The sequence below is a fragment of the Geotrypetes seraphini genome, chromosome 3 (assembly GCF_902459505.1).
Source record: "Geotrypetes seraphini chromosome 3, aGeoSer1.1, whole genome shotgun sequence".
Classification (NCBI taxonomy): Eukaryota; Metazoa; Chordata; class Amphibia; order Gymnophiona; family Dermophiidae; genus Geotrypetes; species Geotrypetes seraphini.
The window spans coordinates 367,158,284-367,182,037 of NC_047086.1; the positions used below are offsets into that span (position 1 = coordinate 367,158,284).

The 23,754-nt window shown below is 42.2% G+C and overlaps 1 protein-coding gene across 2 annotated transcripts in view; it reads left to right on the top strand.

The window, feature by feature from the left end:
- The window catches only part of NPHP1 (nephrocystin 1), a 118,483-nt gene that overhangs the window by 36,568 nt on the left and 58,161 nt on the right, over window positions 1–23,754 (top strand). For both annotated transcript variants that reach the window (XM_033935557.1, XM_033935558.1), the window contains 4 exons: window positions 5,554–5,779; window positions 12,432–12,533; window positions 15,576–15,667; window positions 18,230–18,284. In XM_033935557.1, the coding sequence (XP_033791448.1) occupies window positions 5,554–5,779; window positions 12,432–12,533; window positions 15,576–15,667; window positions 18,230–18,284 (475 nt within the window). The remainder of the gene's footprint in view (window positions 1–5,553; window positions 5,780–12,431; window positions 12,534–15,575; window positions 15,668–18,229; window positions 18,285–23,754) is intronic.

Consider the following 23,754-nt stretch of genomic DNA (forward strand, 5'->3'; position numbering starts at 1 on the left):
CCTTACTTAGAGAGAGATTGAATAGCACAGCCAACGGTTTTGCCAGGATCTTGCTCAATTCTCTGAGCACTCTTGGGTGCAAATTGTCTGGTCCCATGGCTTTGTTCACCTTGAGTCTTGCCAGTTCACTGTAAACTTCACCTGGTGTGAACTCAAAATTCTGAAACGGGTCTTCTGTGCTTTGTGCTGCCTTCAACTGTGGCCCATGTCCCGGTGCCTCACAGGTGAAGACTGAGCAGAAGTATTCATTCAGTAGTTCCGCTTTATCGGAATCTGCTTCTACGTAACGTCCATCCGGTCTTCTAAGGTGTACTATCCCGCCCGTGTTCTTTTTTCTGTCACTAATATACCTGAAGAAGGATTAGTTCCCCTTTTTAATGTTTTTTGCCAGAATTTCTTCCACTCGAAGTTTGGCCTCCCTAACTGCCATTTTGACCGCTGCAGGCCTGGTCTTATATTCTACCTTTGCCTCTCTTTTCTCCGTGCGCTTGTAGGAGAGAAACGCTTTTTTCTTCTCCTTAATGAGGTGCGAGATCTCCGCGGTGAACCATTGGGGTTTATTGTTTCTTTGTCGTTTATTTACTGATTTTATAAAGCGGCTAGTTGCTTCATGTATGGTTGATTTCAGTGTTAACCATTTAGCTTCTACATCATCGGTCTCCGTTTGGTCCTGCAGCGTCCGATGGACGAAATCTCCCATGCGTGCGAAGTCAGTGCCCCGGAAATTGAGTACCTTTGTTTTCGTGCTTGATCTGGTAAAGCCTTTCCTAAGGTTGAACCATACTATGTTGTGGTTGCTGGAGGCTAGCGTATCTCCTACTGAGACTTCTGAGACGCTTTCTCCATTGGTGAGTACCAGGTCGAGGATCGCCTAGCCCCTAGTGGGCTCCGTTACCATTTGTTTGAGACGTGCTCCCTTTATGGAGGTTAAGAGCCTCCTGCTGCCGCTGGTTGTCGCTGAAAATGAGTTCCAGTCTGCATCAGGCATATTGAAGTCCCCTAGCAGTACAGCTTCTCCTCGTAGAGTGATATTCTCTATGTCTTCAATTAATTCTGCGTCTATGTCTTCCAGTTGTCTTGGGGGTCTGTATACCACACCTAGATACAGGCATTTTTCTCTGCCTCTTGCCAGGTTTACCCAGAGGGACTCCCCAGTGTACTTGATATCTGTGATCCTCAGTATTTCCTCTCTCACCACACTCCTCCCCACTCCCGGGCACTTCTTTCATCAGATAAGTCTCTCTTATCTATACCCTTCTCCTCTACTTCCAATTCCAAACTCTGTCCCTTCTACTTTGCTGCACCTTTTGCTTGGAACAAACTGCATGACTTGGTACGTCATTCTCCATCTTTGGCAGTATTCAAATCCAGACTCAAAGCCCACTTCTTTGAAGCTGCTTTCAATTCCAAACTCCAATCTACCTTCTAACCACCAATATCTGTCTTATCATTCCCTCTGTAATTCCCCCACCTGAGTACTATGTATAGATGCACCTTCTTGTCCAGTTTGTCTGTCATGACTACTCTTTTGAGTAGGGATGGTCTCTTCAATGTTTTGATGTACAGCGCTACATATGTCTAGCAGCGTTATAGAAATGATAAGTTCAGTTACAGTTAAATCATTTATATTCCACTATTGCCAACAAATAGTTCATAGCAGATCATTTACAAAGAACAGGATAAATTAACTAGTATGGTACAGTCATTAACTACTAAGCCTGAGGGCTCCTTTTATCAAGCCGCACTAGTGGGGTTAACGCGCGTGACGTTTCATCACATAGAAACATAGAAAGATGACGGCAGATAAGGGCTACAGCCCATCAAGTCTGCCCACACTATTGACCCTCCCTATTAAGTCTAATGATCCCCTTAAGTATAACCCCTGTGCTGGCCAAAAAGCTACCGCCTGCTCAAGGGAGGCGGTAGCGGCTAGTGCGGCCGACGGTTTAACGTGCGCTATTACGCGCGCTAAACTGCTAGTGTGGCTTGATAAAAGGAGCCCTGAATTTCTGAAACAAGAAAGTTTGGGGTGCTTTTTTAAAGATCGTAAGCATTACAATAATCATATTTGAATTGGCAAGATAGACCACACGGAAACTAGGGTATAAAGTCATAGTATTACGGACATTATAATAGTGACCAACCAATGGCCTGCAAATTAAATTGTTCATATATAAAGGAGTCAAATCATATAATATTTTAAACACCAAACAACATACCTTAAACATGACTCTGGCTTCGATTGGCAACCAGTGTAAAATTATGTAGAATGGTGTAATTCTGTCTGGTTTTCTTAGTTTATAAATTAACAGAACAGTTGGGTTCTGTACTGTCTGCAAACATTTAAGCAAATACTTAGTAATCCGTAGATAAACTATGTTACAGCAATCTAGTTTACTTAATATTAGTACTTGTATAACCAATCAAATATGATCTTGTTGCAAACATTTTCTAATACACTTCCCCCTCCCCATTTGCGGTTCCTGCACTCGCGGTATCATATAATCGCGATTTTTTTCTGGGGAGGGAGAAAATAAAAAGACCAGTCTTAATGTAAAAAAAAAATCCATCTTTTTTTCCTCCCTGCCGCCTTCCCGGCCTTACCTGGTGGTCTAGAGGGCTTTCGGAGCAGGAGCGATCTTCCTACGCTCCTGCCCCGTGCAGATTGCCATGAGGAAATGGCTGCTGGGAGTTCCCGTAGTCTCTCGAGACTACGTCGGGAACTCCCTACAGCCATTTCCTGATGGCGATCTGCACGGGGCAGGAGCGTAGGAAGATCGCTCCTGCCCCGAAAGCCCTCTAGACCACCAGGTAAGGCCAGGAAGGCGGCAGGGAGGTGGGGGTGGGTCAGAGCCGGATAATGGCGGTTTTTCGGCATTCGCGGTCCGGCTCTGCCCGTATCCCCCGCGAATGATGAGGGAGAAGTGTACTTCTATGATTTCCTAAAGTCCAAAACACACTTCTAACAAGATAATTAATCTGAATTTCCATAATCAATTTGCTATCCAGAATAATTCCTAACAGTTTTAAAGATGATTCTAATATGTAAGGAATTCCATCTACTAGAAGAATTAAACCTTCCCCTTGTATGTCTTTAGAACCACTTAAGGCTCTTTTTACTAAGGTGCGTTAGGGCATTAACACACAAAATAATGTGTGCTGAATTGCCGCACACGCTAGACCTTAACGCCAGCATTGAGCTGGCGTTAGTTCTAGCCGCATAGCGCGTGGTAATATCCTGTGTGCGCTAAAAACGCTAGCACACCTTAGTAATAGGAGCCCTTAGGGCTCCTTTTATCAAGTTGCCCTAACGGTTTAATGCGCCTAATACCAATATTCAATTTCAAATAAGAAGCACTCATCCAATCTGTAATCATTTGAAAACACTGTGAAATTTTCAGATTAATATCTTGTAATATGCCATCCAATTGAAATAGGACAGCAATATCATCAGCATACATAAACACATGATAGCCTGCTATCTCTAATTTTTTCCCTAGTGATGAAAGTAATACATTAAATAAAATAGTGGTGACAACCACTTTTCTGATTGGACTTCTTGCATCTTGACTCTATAGGATCTGAGTGACAGAAATTCTTGAAACCAAGTCAGTATGTTTCCAACTAGCTACAGCCTCAGCACTCTGAGGTTGTGGGTTCAAACCCACACTGCCCCTTGTGACCCTGGGCAAATCACCTAATTCCCCTCTTGCCCCAGGTACATTAGATAGATTGTGAGCCCACCAGGACAGACAGGGAAAAATGCTTGAGTACCCAAATAAATTAATGTAAACTGTTCCAAGTTCCCCTGGGAGAATGGTATAGAAAACTAAAATAATCCTATGTTATTTAAAATATTAAGAAGGATGTTATGATCTGCTAGATCCAGTTGCATAATAAGAGTTTGTTTTTCTCTTGCCCAAATATGATTTTATTTCCTTTAATAACAATGTTAATAATGTTTCCATACTATGCTCAAAATGGACTCCAAATTGTGACGAATGCAGTATGTCAAAATGATCCAAATAGTGTAATCCACCAACTGTTCTGTCACCTTCATAACTTTTACAAAGGAAAGGATAGATGCTATAGGTCTGTAATTAGAGGCTACATTCTTGGATAATTTAGGAGTCTGCATTATAGGTGTAAGAATAATCTCTGCATAATCATTAGGAAAACCCTTCATTGAAAGTAAGTTACATAAGAACATAAGAATAGCCTTACTGGGTCAGACCAATAGTCCATCATGCCCAGTAGCCCATTCTCATGGTGGCCAATCCAGGTCACTAGTACCTGGCCAAAACCCAAGGAGTACAAATATTCCATTCTACCGATCCAGGGCAAAAAGTGGCTTCCCCCATGTCTTTCTCAATAACAGACTATGGACTTTTCCTCCAGGAACTTGTCTAAACCTTTCTTAAAACCAGCTATGCTATCCACTTTTACCACAACCTCTGGCAATGCATTCCAGAGCTTAACTATTCTGAGTGAAAAATAATTTCCTCCTATTGGTTTTAAAAGTATTTCCCTGTAACTTCATCGAGTGTCCCCTAGTCTTTGTAATTTTTGACGGAGTGATAAATCGATCCACTTGTATCCATTCTACTCCACTCCGGATTTTGAGGACTTCAATCATATCTCCCCTCAGCCATCTCTTTTCAAGCTGAAGAGCCCTAACCATTTTAATCTTTCCTCATATGAGAGGAGTTCCATCCCCTTTATCATCTTGGCTGCTCTTCTTTGAACCTTTTCTAGCGCCGCTATATCTTTCTTGAGATAAAGGAGACCAGAATTGAACTATCCAATGTAAATATGTAGATCTAAATTCCTGTGGAGCAGACTTCATCAAGAAGGTGGGGCAAATATCAAGTTAACAATGAGATTTAGCAGCTAGAGTTATATGAGCAAATGTATTCCAAATCCTATCTGCTGGATAATAGTCATTTACGAAAGAATAATCTTAAGAATGAGATATCTAACTCCTAGTCTCACATGTAGTAGTAGTAGCAGCAGCATGATTTGATTCATATTTTGACTCTTTCTGTGGTTATGGCACAGAGGCTCATGTGGCTACACCAATGGGCAACAGTTGCAGCTTCCAAGACATGTCTTAGCAAGCTGCTGTTTAGGGACTATCTTCTCTTTAAAAGAAGTTGGTGAAGGGTTTAGCCTTTCTAGGGCTCAGCAACTCCCTAGGACCCTACTCCTGGCTTAGGTGGATGATATCACCAGTACTTATACTTCTGATTGGGGCAGTGGGCTGGACTACATTTCCCAGAAGACCCAGCCCCTCCTCTCTGAGCTTTAGCCTACTGTTTAGTTCAGGCAACTTCTATGCCTTCCTCCCCCTCTCACTTCTCACAGACCCCCAGCTTTCTCTACTTGTATGAGTTTTCTGTGTTGACCTCTGTTCTCCCACTGTGATAACTTCTGTGACACCCGTAGTTGCATTTTTTAAAAACTAGATTTAAGCTTTCCAGATTTTTATAGTTTTTTTTTTTTCTCTGTGGTATTATTTGAGCATGAAATAAATTTTCTGTGTTCTATACATAGAGATCAGAAGGCTCAGGAGGTTTCTCAAACAGAACAAGAAAGTGATGGAGAAGAAGATGAAGATGATGATGATGATGATAGTGATGAAGAAGAAAGTGGAGAAGAAGATGAAGTGGGAGACGAGGGTGAAGATGAGGATGAATCTGATGAAGAGGCAGCAACTGCTAAGGAATTCATTACACTTGGTGATTTCCAGTCTCAGCAAGAAGGGGATCTCACATTTAAGGTAAATGCAGCTCTGAAAACTTTTCAATGAGAATGGCTAGTTACTGTTTTCAAGGGTCACGAACGAGTATGATTTTCACACTGTCTGTAATGGATATTAATTAGACAGATTTCCATCAGTGACTTTTTTCGTGCTTTTTTTGGGGGGGGACTTTGGGCTGTTAGCCTAATCAGAACCTGCCTTGATTGAGCTTTCATTCACAAATACATTGGAGTATCCTTGTTTTTTTAACTGTCCTACCCCCATCTAGCCCAATTTTCAAAGCAAATCTTTGGCCAGAGACAACAGACTAGGTTTTATTTTTTGTGGGTTTTTTTAAAATTTAAGAATCTGGGAGCTAGCTGGCTAAGCTTCTGAGTTAAAAAAAATTTGCCCCATTGATCTATAACTGTTTAAATTTAGAATGTGGGCAAATTTAGCCATATGTATTATTGTGGAAGTCAATAGTCAAAGTGATATAAATGTCCAGAAACTGTTTAAATCGCTTGGCTGGAGCTAAATGGGCATACTGAGCAACACTTAACCAGATAGTACTGCTGAAAATGTCCAGTTAGCTAGACATTTAGCTGAAATTAGCTACTTTGTGGACATTTTAGGGGGTGGAATCAGCAGTTAGCCGGTTAAGAGCCAATATTCAGTCTTTTTTATGTGGTTCATTGTAACTGTTAAGTGTTGAATATCATGCTTAACTGGCTATGTTTTAACTGCCCACATATGCCTGGATATTCAGTGCTGGCACCTGGACATTTCCTGATATTGAATTGCTAGGCAGAAAGTCAACAGCAGTCAGCAAAACATTGACTGCTGCCAGCTGAATATCAGCCTTGTTATGTTTATACTAGCTTTATAGCCCGTTGCGTTAACGGGTGCTAGAATGTATGTGTGTGTCTGTCTTTATTTTTATCTCTCTCTGTCTCCTTAGCCGCTTTCTGTATTTCTGTCTTTCTTTGTTTTGGCTGTCCATCACCACCCCTTGCGTGCTCCCCCTGTCCATTTTCCCTTCCTTTTACCTCCCCTTATCCAGCAGCAGCCCTTCTCCCTTGTTTACCTCCCCCCTGTCCATCAGCACTTCTTCCTGCTCCCCCTGTCCAGCAGTACGCCTCCCTTCCTTTCCCCCCATCCATCAGCACCTCTTCCTGCTCCCCCTACTCCCCCTGTCCAGCAGTAGGCCTCTCTCCCTTTTTCCCCCCTGTCCATCAGCACCTCTTCCTGATCCCCCTGTCCAGCAGTAGGCTTTCCTTCCTTTTCCCCCCTGTCCATTAGCACCTCTTCCTGCTCCCCTTGTGCAGCAGTAGGCCTCCCTTCCTTTCCCCAACCCCCACCAAAGCAGAATCTCCCCTCTGTCTATCCCCCCAACAGTCCAGCATCTCCCATCAATCCATCCTCACCTCTGCCGTTTGCGGGGTCCAGCTAAGGTGCGTCGCTCGCGTACAGCAGCGCCACCAGCAGCAGTGCCGCCATCGGGAGCCCTTCTTGAGGGAGCGGGACAGGCTGCTGAGGAGCTTCGGGGGCTGCTGAGACGGCAGAGACGGAGTGGCTGAGCTGAACTGGCGTCCCCCACCCCTCCCCGGTACCAGCGACGCTCTCCCTCTCAGCAAGCCGGGCTGTAAAAAAAGTAGACTGTGACATATAAGCGTGCATGCGCACTCGTGCCGTCGCGATGGAACAGGGAACACGCGGCGCGAGTGCGCATGCGCGCTTAATATTTTATTATTGTTGATGCAGGTTAAGCCAAATGAGGAGACCTTAACTAAATTTGACTGCACATTTTGTGTTTAGTTAAAAGGATTCTGATCCATGTTTTACTTTTATTTATCTTCCTTTATTGTTTCCAGTGAGAATTTAGAATCCAGTTCAAAACTTGTTATGTGATTCCAAAGGCTTTATTCCATGGAGGGCAATGATATACAGCTGTTTTGTTGATTAAATACTATTTTGTAATTAGATTCCTTTTGTTTTTATGTCTTGTTTTTTTAAATTCTTGTTTGGGCTAGTCTTGTAACTTAATTTTATCTCTCTCCTTTTTTAAAAATGTGATATGTAAACCACTGAGATTTTAATTATATAGGTGGTATATTAAATAAATTTGAACTTTTGAGTCTGAATAATCTGGTTGTGCAATACACTCTGCTAGAAAGATTCCTCTAAATGCTTCATAGTAAGGCAAGACCTTTGTTTATTCGAGGCCATGTCTCTGGAATACTGCTCCATTGACTCTGAAGCAGGAACAACATATCCTTGTCATCCTGAGGTGGTTTATGGCACCCTGGCTTTTCCAGTGTCATAACTAGGAGAAGGGCAACCCTGGAACTTGCCAGTATTTCTTGTGTCCAGCAGATGGCGGCAGGTCTTGGACTGGTGCAGAACAACATTTGACTAGGCTCCTTAGACTTAGCCTGCAAGCCTTGTCCCGTACTGAGCAGCCCCGTTTTACAAACATGAACTCTTAGGCATTGATTCGCAGACCTTTCTGTGATTGAATGTGGGTTTCTTGAGCACTGGTCTTTGGGTTCTGCTCAAATGAAGTCTAAAGTAGCAGGTAGTTTTCACTTAGGGCATACACCAGGTCAGGGGCCAGAGGTAGTTTTTAAAAGATAATCTTGTTTGCTTTTGGTGATAATTATTTCCTTTTCCTCTATATTTTATTTTTTTATGATACAACCAACCTCACTATGGGGCCCTTTTACTAAATGGCGCTAAAAAGTGGCCAATGCTATCCCCAGCGTGGGTCTTTCCTGCACGCTGAAACCACTTTAAGAATGGTGGTAAAATAGCCCTGTTTTCCATTTATTTTTTTAATAGTCATGCACTAATTTCCCATTAATGCGTGGCCTGTGAGCATTTACTGCCACCTACTGCGCACGTACCGCGTTAACCAGTACATGGCGATGTAGCTGCATTAACTGATTAGAATAAAACACACCTAGTCTCTGCCCCCTACGTGACCCCAGCACTAAAAAAGAAATTCTATTTTATAGTGCATGGGATGCGTATCCTGATCCCAAAACTACCACGGGACGCCAGAATAGTAGAAATCTCTACCACAGCTTAGTAAAGGGTGGGATAATAAGAACATAAGAAGTTGCCTCCGCTGAGGCAGACCAGAGGTCCATCTCGCCCAGCGGTCCGCTCCTGCGGTGGCCCATCAGGCCCATTTGCCTGATCAGTGGTCCCAACTATTTCTATAAATTGCCTCTCACTCCTATCCCTATAACCTTCCTCTACTTCTATCTGTACCCCTCAATCCCTTTGTCCTCTAGGAACCTATCCAAATCTTCTTTGAAAGAGGAAAACAAAAGACAGCAAGCTTACGGGTTCTTTTACAAAGCTGCGCTGCTGAGCAGCACGCACTAACTGCCGAGCCACCCATTCTATTCCTATGGGTAGCTTGGTATTTAGCGTGCGCTGCTCAGCAATGCATCTTTGCAAAAACCCACATAAGAGTAGCCAAACTGGGTCAGACCAATGGCCCATCAAGCCCGGTATCCTGTTTCCACAGTGGCAAATCCAGATAACAAGTTCCTGGCAAAAACCCAAACAGAAGCAACATTCCAGAAGCAGTGGCTTCTCCTATGTCTGTCTCAATAGCAGACTATGGACTTTTCCTCCAGGAAGTTGTCCAAACCTTTTTGGAGACCAGTTACCACATCCTCTGGGTAGGACACAATAGAGAAGTAACTGGCTTTTTTCTAATTTGATGATACCTAAGAGGGTGATATCACAAAGCTTATGAAAATGCATAATATGCTAAGGAGGAGGGTTATATATTTTTGTGAGAATGTTACCTTTGCAGTGAGGACTCGTAACTAATGCTACTTCTGGAGCAGAATGGATGGCCCCATGCTGGTCTTCATCAGAACCTGTTCATCTATTCATCTGTTGTCATTTATGATTTACATTGTATGTCATAAATCATATTCCAAATGCTATGGGGCTCATAATTGAAACAGAAAAACGTCTAAAAACTGGCCTAAATTGGCACTTGGACGATCTAAAAGACAAGTCGTCCAAGTGACAATAATCGAACTGGGTTTTAGACGTATTTAAAAACGACCTAGGCCTTCACAGTGCTGCTGAATGACCAGAGCTAAAAGGGGTGTGTCAGGAGGAGTTTCGATGGCAGGATTTGGGCGGGATGTGGGCCGTCCTAGATTTAACCTAATATATGTAATAATACCACTTATACAGAAGAGTGCATCCAAAACCACCTTAATTCATAGTGTCTAATAGACAGTATACTCAGGAAAAGGCCTCAGAATCGGAGCCTACGCACAGTCCTTATCACAGACTGAAACATCAGCGTAGTTTAGTTTGCTCCTTAGCTCCAGTCATTGGCCGGAAAAACCTGAGAAAAGATTTTAATATTTTTATAATAAGTGCTTTAAATATTTTAAATACTTTTTCATAAATAATTTTAAATATTTTAAATGACTAAATCTTCTAACGATAGATGCATCTCTTCCTTAGTTTGGAAAAGCTGGCAACTAAGCACTTATCTCAACACTATTTCTTGTGCTTCATTATCTGCTACAGATTACTGCCACAGCTTCGTTATCTGCTGCCAGATTACTGCCACTGCCAACGTTTCGTGGATAAAGCAATTAGTCCACTACTTCAGGGCCAACAGCAGAAGCATTCGAGCATCTGTGATTCTGAATGTGGTCTGTTCTGCTGCTCTCCTAAAGCTGAATTAGCTCTCCTAGCCACGTTTGGTTACAGTACAGTGGTCTCAAACTCAAACCGTTTGCACGGCCACATTTTGGATTTGTAGGTACTTGGAGGGCCTCAGAAAAAAAAAAAGTTAATGTCTTATTAAAGAAATGACAATTTTGCATGAGGTCAAACTCTTTTTAGTTTATAAATCTTTCCTTTTGGCTAAGTCTCAATAATAATATTGTCATTTATAGCTAAAGAGACATATGATCAAGAAATGGTTTTATTTTACTTTTGTGATTATGATAAACATACAGAGGGCCTCAAAATAGTACCTGGTGGGCCGCATGTGGCCCCTGGGCCACGAGTTTGAGACCACTGGTCTAGTAGATTCTGGGGGTGTTTTGGGGGCTCACCATGACCTATAAGGGAGCTGTAGTGAGATGTTTATGTGAGACCCTGTAAGGTACCCCACTACTCTGGTGCCTTGTCTGGGTGTCCAGTCCATCACTTTTCTGGCCCCTCCAATGCCGAAAAGATATTTTTCTAGGCGTTTGTGACTTGGACGAATCTTTGGTCGAAAATGGGGTATAAAGATGGACTACTTAGCGCTCTGGGCGATCAGACGGTTGGACGTACAGTTGGACGATTTAAAAAAAAAAAAAAAAAGTTGGATGTATTTTTCGAAAATGGACCTTTCCCATGTCCGACTTTGGGCGACTTAGGCCCAAAACGGACTTAGATGTTTCTTTTGATTATGTCCCTCTAAATGAAATTATTTAAAACATGTTCTGTTGAATATTTAGAATTAAAAATATAACACTGGATAATGTATCAACATTCAATGATTTTAGATTTACTCATATATACCTATTGCATAGTATCAAATAATTAAGCCCCTGTCCCTTTTACAAAACCATGATAGCGGCTTTTAGCGCAAGCCGGCGTGCTGAATGCTCTGCACTGCTCCCGACTCTCATAGGAACTCTATTTATATACCACTTATATCCTAAGTGGTTTACATTCAGGTACTTTATCATATTTCCCTATCTGTCCCGGTGGGCTCAAATGCTATCTAGTGTACCTGGGGTAATGAGGGGATTAAGTGACTTGTCCAGGGTCGCAAGGAGCAGTGAGGGATTTGAACCCACAGTCTCAGGGTGCTGAGACTGTAGCTCTAAACCCTGCCCCACACACTCCCACTCTATGAGTGTCAGGAGCAGTGTAGAGCATTCAGTGCACTGGCCTGCGCTAAAAACCGCTATCATGGTTTTGTAGATGGGGGTGTAAACCAAATATGTGCTTATCTTTAATAAGCACAATAGTTGTAAACTGGTGAATTTTCTATTAATGGCACAAATTAATTCTACCAAACTGTTATGACTCACTTCAAAATGTAAAACAATAGTAGCCTCAATAGTAATTGTACTCAGGATACCTCATACACTCCAATGGGAATTCAGATTCCACTGTTCTCAGAACAAGTCAGTGGTGTTGGAATTCTTCACCATTCCCCTTACATGGAGAGTATTAAATATCTTTTATGGAGATGTATATTTTTTTCTTTTTGTTCTTTTTGCATCCTTGAAAAAGAACTCCGAAACGCGTCGGGACGGGGAACCGATAAGGAACTTAAGCTAAGTGATACACTTTTAATTCCTTTTCGATTTATAAGCTATTTAAGCATTATTAAGTTATTTGGGTGTAGAATATATAACATATAAGGATGCAAAAAGAACAAAAAGAAAAAAATATACATCTCCATAAAAGATATTTAATACTCTCCATGTAAGGGGAATGGTGAAGAATTCCAACACCACTGACTTGTTCTGAGAACAGTGGAATCTGAATTCCCATTGGAGTGTATGAGGTATCCTGAGTACAATTACTATTGAGGCTACTATTGTCTTACAAATTAATTCTACCATACAGAATAATATTTTGTAATTATATTTTGGTAAGTAGTTACATTTTTACTCTTTATTTTTATATGGTGAAGAAAGGTGAAATCTTGCAAATACTCGATAAAAAGGCCGATGGTTGGTGGATAGCTGAAAACTGCAAAGGAAATAAAGGCCTTGTTCCTAAAACCTATCTTCAGGTGAGTGGTTTTGTTTGTCATGTATTTTAATAAACAGTGATTTGAGGCAGTTTGCACTAATTAGGGAGGTTTGGGCTCTAGGACAGGAGAGGAAGGGGGAAAGAGAGAGGTTTCCTGAAACAAAATGGAATCAAGATTGAGGGGGGAATAGTAGGTGTTGCCACCCATATTTCATCCTGTTTTCTCTTACTTCTCCAATCTCACTTTCTCACCCTCCAATATTGCATGCCCACACACACACATACACAGATAACCCCACCCCTTTCCCCATCAGCTTGTAAGTCTGCTCCGCCCACATCACTCATTCCCCCAGCTAGCCTATTCTGCATCATCCAACTGAGCATTTCTTCCTCATCAGCTAGTTTGCAATCCTTAGCCAATAAATTATTCTCCTTTGTTAGATTGCTTCACAGTCTTTCTTGTCACCCTACATCAAGCCTTTGTTCACCCTCTATCCTCCTCTATCCAACCCGCCTGACTGCTTCCACCATACCACTGCATGCCAGACACTATCCTTGAAACAGTTGACTCTAGCACTACTGGAAGGGTTGGTCAACCTGGAACTAGTAAATCACTTAGATAAATTCAACCTCCTCAATGAACAACAATCTGGGTTTAGAAAAGGATTCAGCACAGAGACAGTCCTAGGATTTATCCTCAACCACCTATATGATCTCTTCAGTAAAGGTACCAGTGCCCTGATCTTACAACTGGACTTCAGCAGCGCATTCGACTTAGTGGATCATGAAATAATGCTGAACTGCCTAGACGCAATGGGCCTCTCGGGAAGTGTTTGGACCTGGTTCCAGGGCTTCTTAACGAAACGATCGTATCAAGTGGTTGGGAAATATTCTAAATTTTGGAAAAGTCCATCGGGAGTCCCCAGGGTTCCCTCCCTATCTCCCACCTTATTTAACATCTATACTTCTTCCTTAGGCCATCTTCTACAAAAGTTAAACCCAATATACTATATATACGCCGATGACACCTCTATCCTAATCCCAGTGACTAATGACACCTCAAAACAAATCTCCCACATCATGACCGAAATAGAACAATGGCCTATTAATTTTAAACTGAAACTCAACTCAGAATAGACAAAAATCTTTATGGCAAGCCCAAAAGACAAAATCAGCACAACAACAATACACTTAAATGGTCATGATCATCTAATATCCAAAACTATAAAAATACTAGGAGTCACCCTAGACAACCACCTGACCTTGATCGAACACACAAACTCGGTGACCAAAAAATGCTTCCACACACTTTGGAAATTAAAAACCGTCAAAAAATATTTCAACCCTCCATCTTTTAGACTACTGGTTCAGTCACTGATCCTATCCACCTTAGACTACTGCAATATCATCTATGTGGGTACACCCAAAAAAACTTTGAAAAAATTAAGGATAGTGCAAAACACAACCATCCGACTAATATTCGGACTAAAGAAAAGTGACCACATTAGCCCCTACTATAAACTGCTGCACTGGTTGCCAATTGAGGCACAGACTTTATTCAAGTTTTTCTGATTTTGCTATAAACTGGTGTGGGGAATGGCCCCAATTTACCTATTGCCTCACTTCGAACTTTACACCCTCACAAGGACAACCAGAAATCGCAACCTCTTTGCCTACTCGAAGATCATAGGTTGCAAATACAGAACCTTTCTGGATAGAACTTTTAAGTTTCAAGCTGCCAGACAGCAAACCTGGCTAGGCAACTTCACCGACAAAGCCAGGCAGAACTATGGCGCCTTTCGGAAAGAAATCAAGACCGCTCTATTCAATAGATTTATTTCCCAGCCAGACAACGCCCCCCATCCTAAAACCTTTCTCTTTATATTGATACTACACTTCTTCACAAATGTATTCTGTTCTTCTCTTGACTATTCAGTGTCTTCCTCACCACCTGTATTCTGTAATTCGCTGACCTTCCAGCCCCTTTGATGTAAAATGCTTAAGATTATACTGTAACCTATTTGTAACCTGTAAACACTGATTACTCAGTAACTTCCTACCTGTTCTCAACTTGTAATTCGCTGATTGTACAGCTCTCTTTCATTGTAAACCGCCTAGAAGTCGCAAGATTATGGCGGTATAGAAAAAATAAAATTATTATTATTATTATTATTATTACTTTAGTCATTAAGCCCGTTACATTAACGGGTGCTAGAATATATGTCTGTCTGTCTTTGTGTCTCTCTCCCTCCCACTGTCTCTCTCTCTCCCTGGCCCCCTTTCTCTGTCTTTCTGACCCTCTCCCTTCCCCTCCAGGTCCCTGTGCAGCAGTAACAGCATTTTCACCCACCCCCCTTCCCTACTCTTACCAGATGTGGCCTGCTCCTTTTGGTCCCTCCCCCTTCCCTCCCACGGTCTAGCCTGCTCAAAGGGCCCCCCTTCCCTTATCGAGTTTCCCGCAGGCAAGCCAAGCTTCTTATCTTTTTTTTTTTTTTTCAGTCTGTTTCCCTCCCTCGCATGGCTCGCGGCTGGAGTCTCTTTGGCACGTCCCTGCCCGGCCCGCGGTCTGGCCTAATCCGGGCAAGTATCGCTGCGGCTCCTCACGATCCCCACCAGCATCGGAAGCCTTCTCCGACGCTGGTGCGGCTCGTGAGGGAGTCCAACGCTGGCAGCCATTCCTTTGTAGGTAAGTGCTGGGGACCCGCGGCCACGGAACTACATCTCACAGATCAGAGATCTTGGAAGCACGCAGTATAAGTGTGCAAATGCGGCTAGCTTTTTATTATATAGGATAGCGCTCTGCCAACTTGACCGTCCAGGTACCTGTGTTGTGCTGGTCTCACAGAAGCCTCAAAAGAACACAGCACCTCTGCGGCTCAAATTTTCAGAGGTATGCGGTGCTTGCATCGGCTGTTTTGGGGATGGTGGAAGAGACATTCAAGAGATGTGAGATAGAAGCTGGTTAGGTCAGGGCCTGGGTGGCCACTTATGATCCATTGCCAATGCTAGTCATAATGGTTTGGTGAAGCCAAAATATTGTTGTACTCAGTTTGTGACAATGGATTTTAATGTATGTCTACAGGTTTATAAAATGGAAACACTGAGACAAGAAATAAGTGAGGAAGAAGTGGAAGGAATGGATGAAACTACAGGTAACTCCCCTAGAAGAAAAAGGTAAGAAAAGTACAAGAGTCAGTGAAGATCCCGTTGTTTTATGTTTGTGTTTTGGTAGGTTTTTTTTTTTAATCATTAATTTTTTTATTAATGATTTATAACATTCCCAAAACTCAAGAACAAAAGTCCAAATAACAGCTCAGTACTGAACTCTTATCCCTCTTCACATTTATAACAACTCAGTAACCTTCCAATCCCATACTTTTCCCTCTTACACTATCATTGATTCAATCAAGCATAACACCCAGTGGTTCCTTCAGAATACTCCACTATTATCAAACTGCCCTTCCCCTTCCCCTTCCCCTTCCTCCCTTAGAACACTTCTACAGAACACACTTATTTTGAAAGTCGATACTGTATTTTAACCCATTCTCATGGCACCAAACATAACACTCTTTTCTTTTCTCTGCAATGCATTGCATTTGTGTCAGCACACATATGTGATATTTCCAGTCTTTAATTGAAGAGGGCTATGAGACACTTAGCTGCTGTGAAACCCATGCGCAAAATTTATTGATCCATTTTTCTCAATGGAGGAGAGTAAACAGTGGAGTGCCACAGGGGTCTGTACTGGGACTAGTGCTATTTAATTTATTTATAAATGATCTGGAATTTGGAATGAAAATTGAGGTGATAAAATGTATTTATTAAAATAAATAAGTAACCCAAATCACAGTTACCAGATGCTAGGGCCCACCTTGGGGGTTATCAGCCAAGAAAAAATCTGGGTGTCATTGTAGACAATATGATGAAACCTTCAGCCCAATGTGTGGTGGCACCCAAAAAAGCAAACAAGATGTTAGGAATGATTAAAAACGGGATGGTTAACAAAACTAAGGGCTCCTTTTACTAAAATGCGCTAGCGTTTTTAGCGCAAGCTAGCCAAAAAATTAATGCCTGCATAAAAGGAGGCGGTAGCGGCTAGCGAACGGGGCATTTTAGCGCGCGCTATTCTGCGCATTAATGCCCTAACGCACCTTTGTAAAAGGAGCCCTAAGAATGCTATAATGCCTCTGTATTGCTCCATGGTGAGACCTCACCTGGAGTATTGCGTTCAATTCTGGTCTTACCTTAAGAAAGATATAGCAGAACTAGAAAAGGTTCAAAGAAGAGCAACCGAGATGATAAAGGAATTGGAACTCCTCTCGTATGAGAAAAGACTAAAAAGGTTAGGGCTCTTCAGCTTGGAAAAGAGACGGCTGAGGGGAGATATGATTGAAGTCTGCAAAATACTGAGTAGAGTAGAACGGGTACAAGTGGATTGATTTTTCACTTTGTCAAATATTACAAAGATTAGGGGACACTCAATGAAAATGCAGGAAAATACTTTTAAAACCAAATAGGAGGAAATATTTTTTCACTCAGAGAATAGTTAAGCTCTGGAATGCGTTGCCAGAGGTTGTGGTAACAGTGGATAGCATAGTTGGTTTTAAGAAAGGTTTGGACAAATTCCTGGAGGAAAAGTCCATAGTCTGTTATTAAGAAAGACATGGGGGAAGCCACTGCTTGTCCTGGATTGGTAGCATGGAATGTTGCTACTCTTTGGGTTTTAGCTAGGTACTATTGGTTTGACCCAGTAAGGCTATTATGTTCATGGATGAGATCTCTCATTCTGCAGGCCCAAAAGGCAAATCTGAGGTGTAATAGCTACATCCTCTTGCATTGCTAATGATAAGTTGTCCACAACTGCTTCCCCCCAAAAAGGTTTTATCTTGTCACAATGCCACCAATTAATGTGGAGAGTGGTTTTCTAACTCTTCTGAATTCCTTGAGTTTCTTCCTTTTCTCCAAGAGCCCCACTCACAAAGCTGGTCACTGTCTTGGCATTGTTCCCTTCAAGGAGCTGGTTGTCCCTTCTCCTTCCCTGTGGACCCCAGCTCTCTCCTGGACTGATTGTTTCTTGGTCAGCTTCATTTTCCTTCTCCATGCCTCCATCACGTTCCTCATGTCACTTTGCAACGCTGGATAAAGAATTTTTGGTTTCTCTCAGTGTCTCTCTCTCTAATCATTAATTGTTTGGTCATATAATTTGGTCATATATCAGCTTATAGGGACAAAATGTATCCATTTATCAGCCAGAAATGTTTTTTAAAGTACTTACGCAGTTAGCACCTAGTGCAAAAATGAATTTGAATATTGTCCTGAAAGATGTGTATAGGAAATTATATTGAGGCAATTAGCGAAATACTTGGAGATTATTCTTTGATCTAGGGTCTAGAGGTGTCAAAGTCCCTCCTCGAGGGCCGTAATCCAGTCGGGTTTTCAGGATTTCCCCAATGAATATGCTTTGAAAGCAGTGCATGCACATAGATCTCATGCATATTCATTGGGGAAATCCTGAAAACCCGACTGGATTCCGGCCCTCGAGGACCGACTTTGACACCTGTGGTAGATATATAATAAATAATCTAATTTTGAAATGAATAATTGTGAATTGTTATTGCCTACATACCCAAACTTCTGAAATACAGTTATAGTGATGATTAAAATAAAGATAGAAACCTTAGGTCTCAAAGGGTTTTTTTTTAAATACTTAATTTGTGCAAATCTGTCTGACTCCAGCTCCAGGACTGGTTCTGTTTCTCAGTTGAATTCTGCAAGGAAGGCCATGGCAGAGGTAATGCTTTTCTATTGTAATTATATTTTATGAACTTGTCATCTCTTTTGCTCTGTCTTCCAATAGAAGCAGCAATAAGTGATTATTCACACTGAGGGCCTGATTCTAACGATGCCTAACCGCACTTAAGCGCCACTTATAGAATCATGCTTAGCAGCACTTAGGCGTCGCTAAGCATCCTAAAGGTAGGCACCGGTAAAACCTGGCCAAATTTACCGCTGCCTATCTTGCATGCCTAGCAACGCCTAAGTTTATAACACCTATTTTCTGCCCCCTAACTATGCCTACTTTTCAGTTAGGCGTCACTAGGCACCACATGTAAGTTTAATTAATAAGCTTTAAACTTTTGATTGTGACTTTAGCTATTGCATTGGACAAAAATTGGCTTCTGAGATTATTCTTTAAAAATAAGGAGAAAAAGTTTCTTGATCTTAAGATACAAATGTTCCCAGATTTGGCAAAGGACACACAGAGGCGTAGAAGAGAGTTCTTATTACTAAAACCTGGAGTCTTAGCTCTTGGAGGCACTTTTTTCTTCGCCATCCTTGCAAATGTATAGTACAATATAATTCTCAGAAATATGTTTTCTTTGAGCCATTTCAGCTAACGGCTTTTCTATCTATGTCTCCCCTGGAAAGGGAAAAGAAATGAGGACTTTAGTATATTAGACGCCTGATTATCAGTTAACCATGTTCCACGTATCTTAAGTTTAATATTTTTTCTTGTAATTCCGTTTGTGTTACATCATGGATCTTATTGTGGACTTGAGTGGTTAAGTAATATTTTGTTCTTCAAAATGGATTAAGTGTTAATTTTTTCTTTTGCTGTAATCACTTTCTGTACAAGTGTATCTTGATTTGTTATTTGAAATTATAAATAAATAAAAAAAAAATAAAAAAAGTTTTTAACTTTTTTAATTGGTTTTAAATGGTGTGGTCAATTACCAAACTATTAACCACATTAAAAAAATTAACTGCAGCATGGATTTAGGTTAGGCGCCACTAGGTGTCCTCGGTGAGGGCGTCTAATCTAGGCGCTGTTTATAGAATCAGACCCTGAGTAAATAATACTTATATTTTTGTTATCAAATTCCTTTTTTTTTTCTGTATCGCCCTTATATTTATAATTTTTCACCTTCACAGCTATTCTAGATATATTATGTGGCAGTGTTTCCCAAACTGTGTATTGCAGTGCCCCAACAGAAAAAGATGTAAATGAACTGCTAGTCTGGGACCCCATCTCTCTTCCCCAAGTGGGAAACCTTTCTTATCCACGCTGCAGTTTACAATCTTCAGGCCGCCAGCATCTTAAATGCTCAGCCTTCGACAACCCAGAAGCCTTCCCTCTGCTTTAGTGTCCTGCCTCTGTGAGGAGAGGAAGTTGAAGCAGAGGAGAAAACTTCCAGAGCTGCCGAAGGCAGTGTATTTAAACTGCTAAGCCTGAAGATTGTAAGCTGCAGCATGAGGAAGGGAAACACAGGTACAAGAGAAGAGAGGAAAAAGGGATGGCAGACCACAGGGGATGAAATGAAAAGAGAGGAGAGAGATACTAGATTGGGGGGAGGGAGAGGAGAGAGATGCCAGATCATTGGGGGGAGGGGAGAGGGAAGGGAAGGAGAGGAGAGAGAGATATCAGATTTGTGGGGGGAGAGAGAGATGCCAGACCATGGTGGGGAGGGAACTATTAGGTATTTCTTTTGACTTAGTGGTACTGTGAAAAACGTACTGGCACACTAAGGCCTCCTTTTATGAAACTGCGATAGCAGTTTCTAGCGTGGGGAACCACGCTGAATTGCCTGCGCTGCTTCCGATGCTCATTGAGTTCCTAGGAGCATTTAAGCATTTTTAGTAGACTGATGTGCAGAGCAGAGTTTCTCAGAGCATGTCAATACAAAGCAGAGAATGTGGGATGAAGTTAGCTACAGTGACCTCTCAGCTGTGTTAGTCATTAGTGCAGCCATTCCCAACCCAGTCCTTGGGACCCACCTAGGATATCCACAATGAATTCATGAGTTAGATTTGCATGCAAATCTATCTCATGCATATTTATTGTGGATATCCTGAAAATCTAATGGGATTTGGTGTACTCTGAGGACTGGGCTGGGAATGGCTGCATTGGTGGATGACAAAATCTGCAAAAACATTTACACTCACATAAAAATGAAATTGGTGTTTCATAAAATAATAGTTATAAGAGATCCATACAGGTATGTGAACCATACTTTATATCTATATATATAAAACCCCTAGCCGCGCATGCGCACTCAACTGCGTGCTTCCGTGATCTCTGATCTGTGAGATGTAGGTCCGTGGCCGCAGGAGTGCGCATGCGTGAGTCCCCAGCCTTACTGCTTCCCAGCCGCCAGCGTTGGACTTCCTGCTCTCCAGATCGTGGTGTCGGCTCCTCTCATGAGCCGCACCAGCGTTGGAGAAGGTTTCCGACGCTGGCGGGGATCAAGAGGAGCCCTGCGACACTCGCCCAGAGCAGGCCAGACTGCGGACCGGGCAGGGAAGCGCCGAAAGAGACTCCAGCTGCGAGCCGCTCAGTGGGACCAGGCAGGCAGCCACACAAGGGAGGGAAACAGAAAAAAAAAAAATGGTACGTGCATGGAGAAGTTGGGCCTGCCTGCGGGAAACACGATAAGGGAAAGGGGGTGGGCCCTTGGAGCAGGCTACACCGCGGGAGGGAAGGGGGAGGAGCCAAAAGGAGCAGGCCACTTCGTGCTAAGAGTAGGGAAGGGTGGTGGGGGAAAATGCTGATACTGCTGCACAGGGACTTGGAGGGGAAGGGAAATACCTGGAGGAAAGACTCAGGGAGAGGGACAGAAAGACAGAGAAAGGGGGCCAGGGAGAGAGAGAGACAGAAAGACAGACATACATATATTCTAGCACCCGTTTATGTAACGGGCTTAATGACTAGTATTATGATAAAATGACAATGAGATAAAATAACATTGCTTTCTGGAAAATTGATCTTTAACAAAGTATATGCTAACTTCTAGGAGACCCTTTGAGATAGTCTTCACACCCACACCAATCACCCTCCACCTGTTACCCAACCAAATCCTTCAAACACTCTATAACCCAAGCCTAGCCACCAAAGCATCAACCAGCAAGGTGAGGGGGAAGAAGTAGTAGTCAGCTCATCCCCTCACACCACACCAGGAGACTGCAATTCAGCAGGGAGCCCAGCCACCTCCCTCCTCAGCAATCTTCCTGCCACTGAGCAGGCGGGCCTCTCCCACTGCTTGAAGTATCCTGTTTAGTAGTCCTTGTAACCAGAGAATCCATTATAGAACCTAAAGACATATAGAGAGGCTTAAGATAGTACTGTTTAGCATTAACTTTGAAGTAGGCAATGAAATGCTCCACTAAAGGACTCAACTCAACTGGTGACACGTCAACATGACAAAAACGCGCCAACAATCCCATGCAGGACTTATGCATTCCCTCTTAAAACAGTTCCTGTTAGCGCTCTGACGGGGGCGTGGGGGGGGGGGAGGAACCCCCCCTCTAAACTTACACGTGTTCACGCTCCCATTGTGGGGGAACCCCTCTCACTACACTGAAAACTGCCGAATACCCAAAAAACGAAGGAAAATGGCAGTTTCCACTGTAATGTTTTTTTCCCCCTCCTCCACACCCTCCTCAACGGAAGTGCAAACACTTGTAAGTTTACTGGGGGGGGGGGTGTTTCCCCCTCAGAGCATTAACAGGAACTGTTTTAAGGCCGCGCGCATAAGTCCTGCGTGGGACTGTTGGCACATTCTTGTCTGGTGCGCTTTAGTTACCGTACCACTCAACGAGTCACACTATCACATATCATTACAGTATAGAGAGCATAGCTCAAAGAATGTCACAACAGAGATAAAGTCTCCCAATACCTGCTTAACACCAATGTTGCAAAACCCACTCTTCTACTTCTGGACAACATCTCTCCTTACCAACATGTATTTCCCCATCCAGAACTCGAACGCTTTGGAATCCGAACTTTTTTTGTAGTAAATTTTGCCCCAGAATCCGAACTCTGCTTTGAAATATTTGTTAATATTTTACCTTAAAATCCAGTGTATTTCCTGTTAAAATTTGAGTTTGTGGGACCCAGGAATGGATTAATCCAGTTTCTATTATTTTCAATGGGAAAAATTGTCTTGGAACTCGAACGCTTTGGAACTCGAATGGGGTTCTGGAACGGATTAAGTTTGGATTCCAAGGTATCACTGTACTTTTATGTATCCTTTTATAGAATAAAATTAAATAGAAAGCACCCCACTTATTTAAATATTAAAGAAAAAGGTAATACTATATCATGAGCTCCAATATATAAGGGATTATGATCTTTATATATATAATCAAAAAACAGCAAGGGAATATATTTATCCAAGGTGATACTTATAAATCACTGTTGTACTAATCATCTTTGTTTTACTTCAAACACAAATTACAACACAAGTTGATGTGGTTAAGTGAACACTCAGACCCGCAGCTGAGGTCCGGTGAAACAAGTTCACGGAGCAGCTGTTAAGGAGACTATCATTGTTGTTCACAGTCTCCTCCACCAAACAAAGACTAAATAACAACACATAAACTTGAAGAAAATAAAATAATAAATTTAACAACAACTTAACTTTGAATGGTGTGGATGATACACATAACTGCTCCGGGCTCCTCCATTTATTCACAATACCGACCCCCCAACCTAGGTTTCACCCGCTGGCTTCTTCAGGAGGGGTACTACAATTACAAGATGACTCAAATCAGCACTACACCACACAGCTTGCTAACTTAATAAGCAATACATTTTGAAATACTCAATATAAACACTCTCTCTGCAACTTACCGGCACAAATACTCCATACTGCACACACACGCACTGCTGACAAGAGGAACTTCCCAGCATGCCACGCTTTGAATACACTCCCCTTTACTACCTATTACATCATCACTCCTTACATCATGAGTGAAAGATTATAGTTGAAACCATTCAATATCATTGTTTAATCCTGCTGGGGCCAAGGTATGCCATTGAAATATAAACTTCTGCTCTAAATAAAGAAGATGTTGAGTAATATTTCCAGATTTTTTATGAGCACACATAAGAACAGTATATTGTAATTCCTCAATGGAGTGCTGTTGTTCAATCCAATGACTGACTAAGGGGGCAGTAACACGTTTGCATCTTATATTGCTCAAATGTTCGGCGATGCGAATTTTACTAGCACGCCGAGTGTGTCCTATATAATATAGCCTACAAGGGCAAATAATACAATATATTACTGCAGATGACAAACAATTAGTACCTGTTCTTAAATAGAATTTCTTGCCCCCTGTTTGAGGAATTATCACTCGGTCATTGTTGAGGACATGAGGGCAATACACACACTGATGACAACGTACATGAGGACCCTCTCTATTCTGTTGGACAGGGTCACGGTGTTTCAAAATCTGACCTAAGTTCCGGCCCCTAGTGT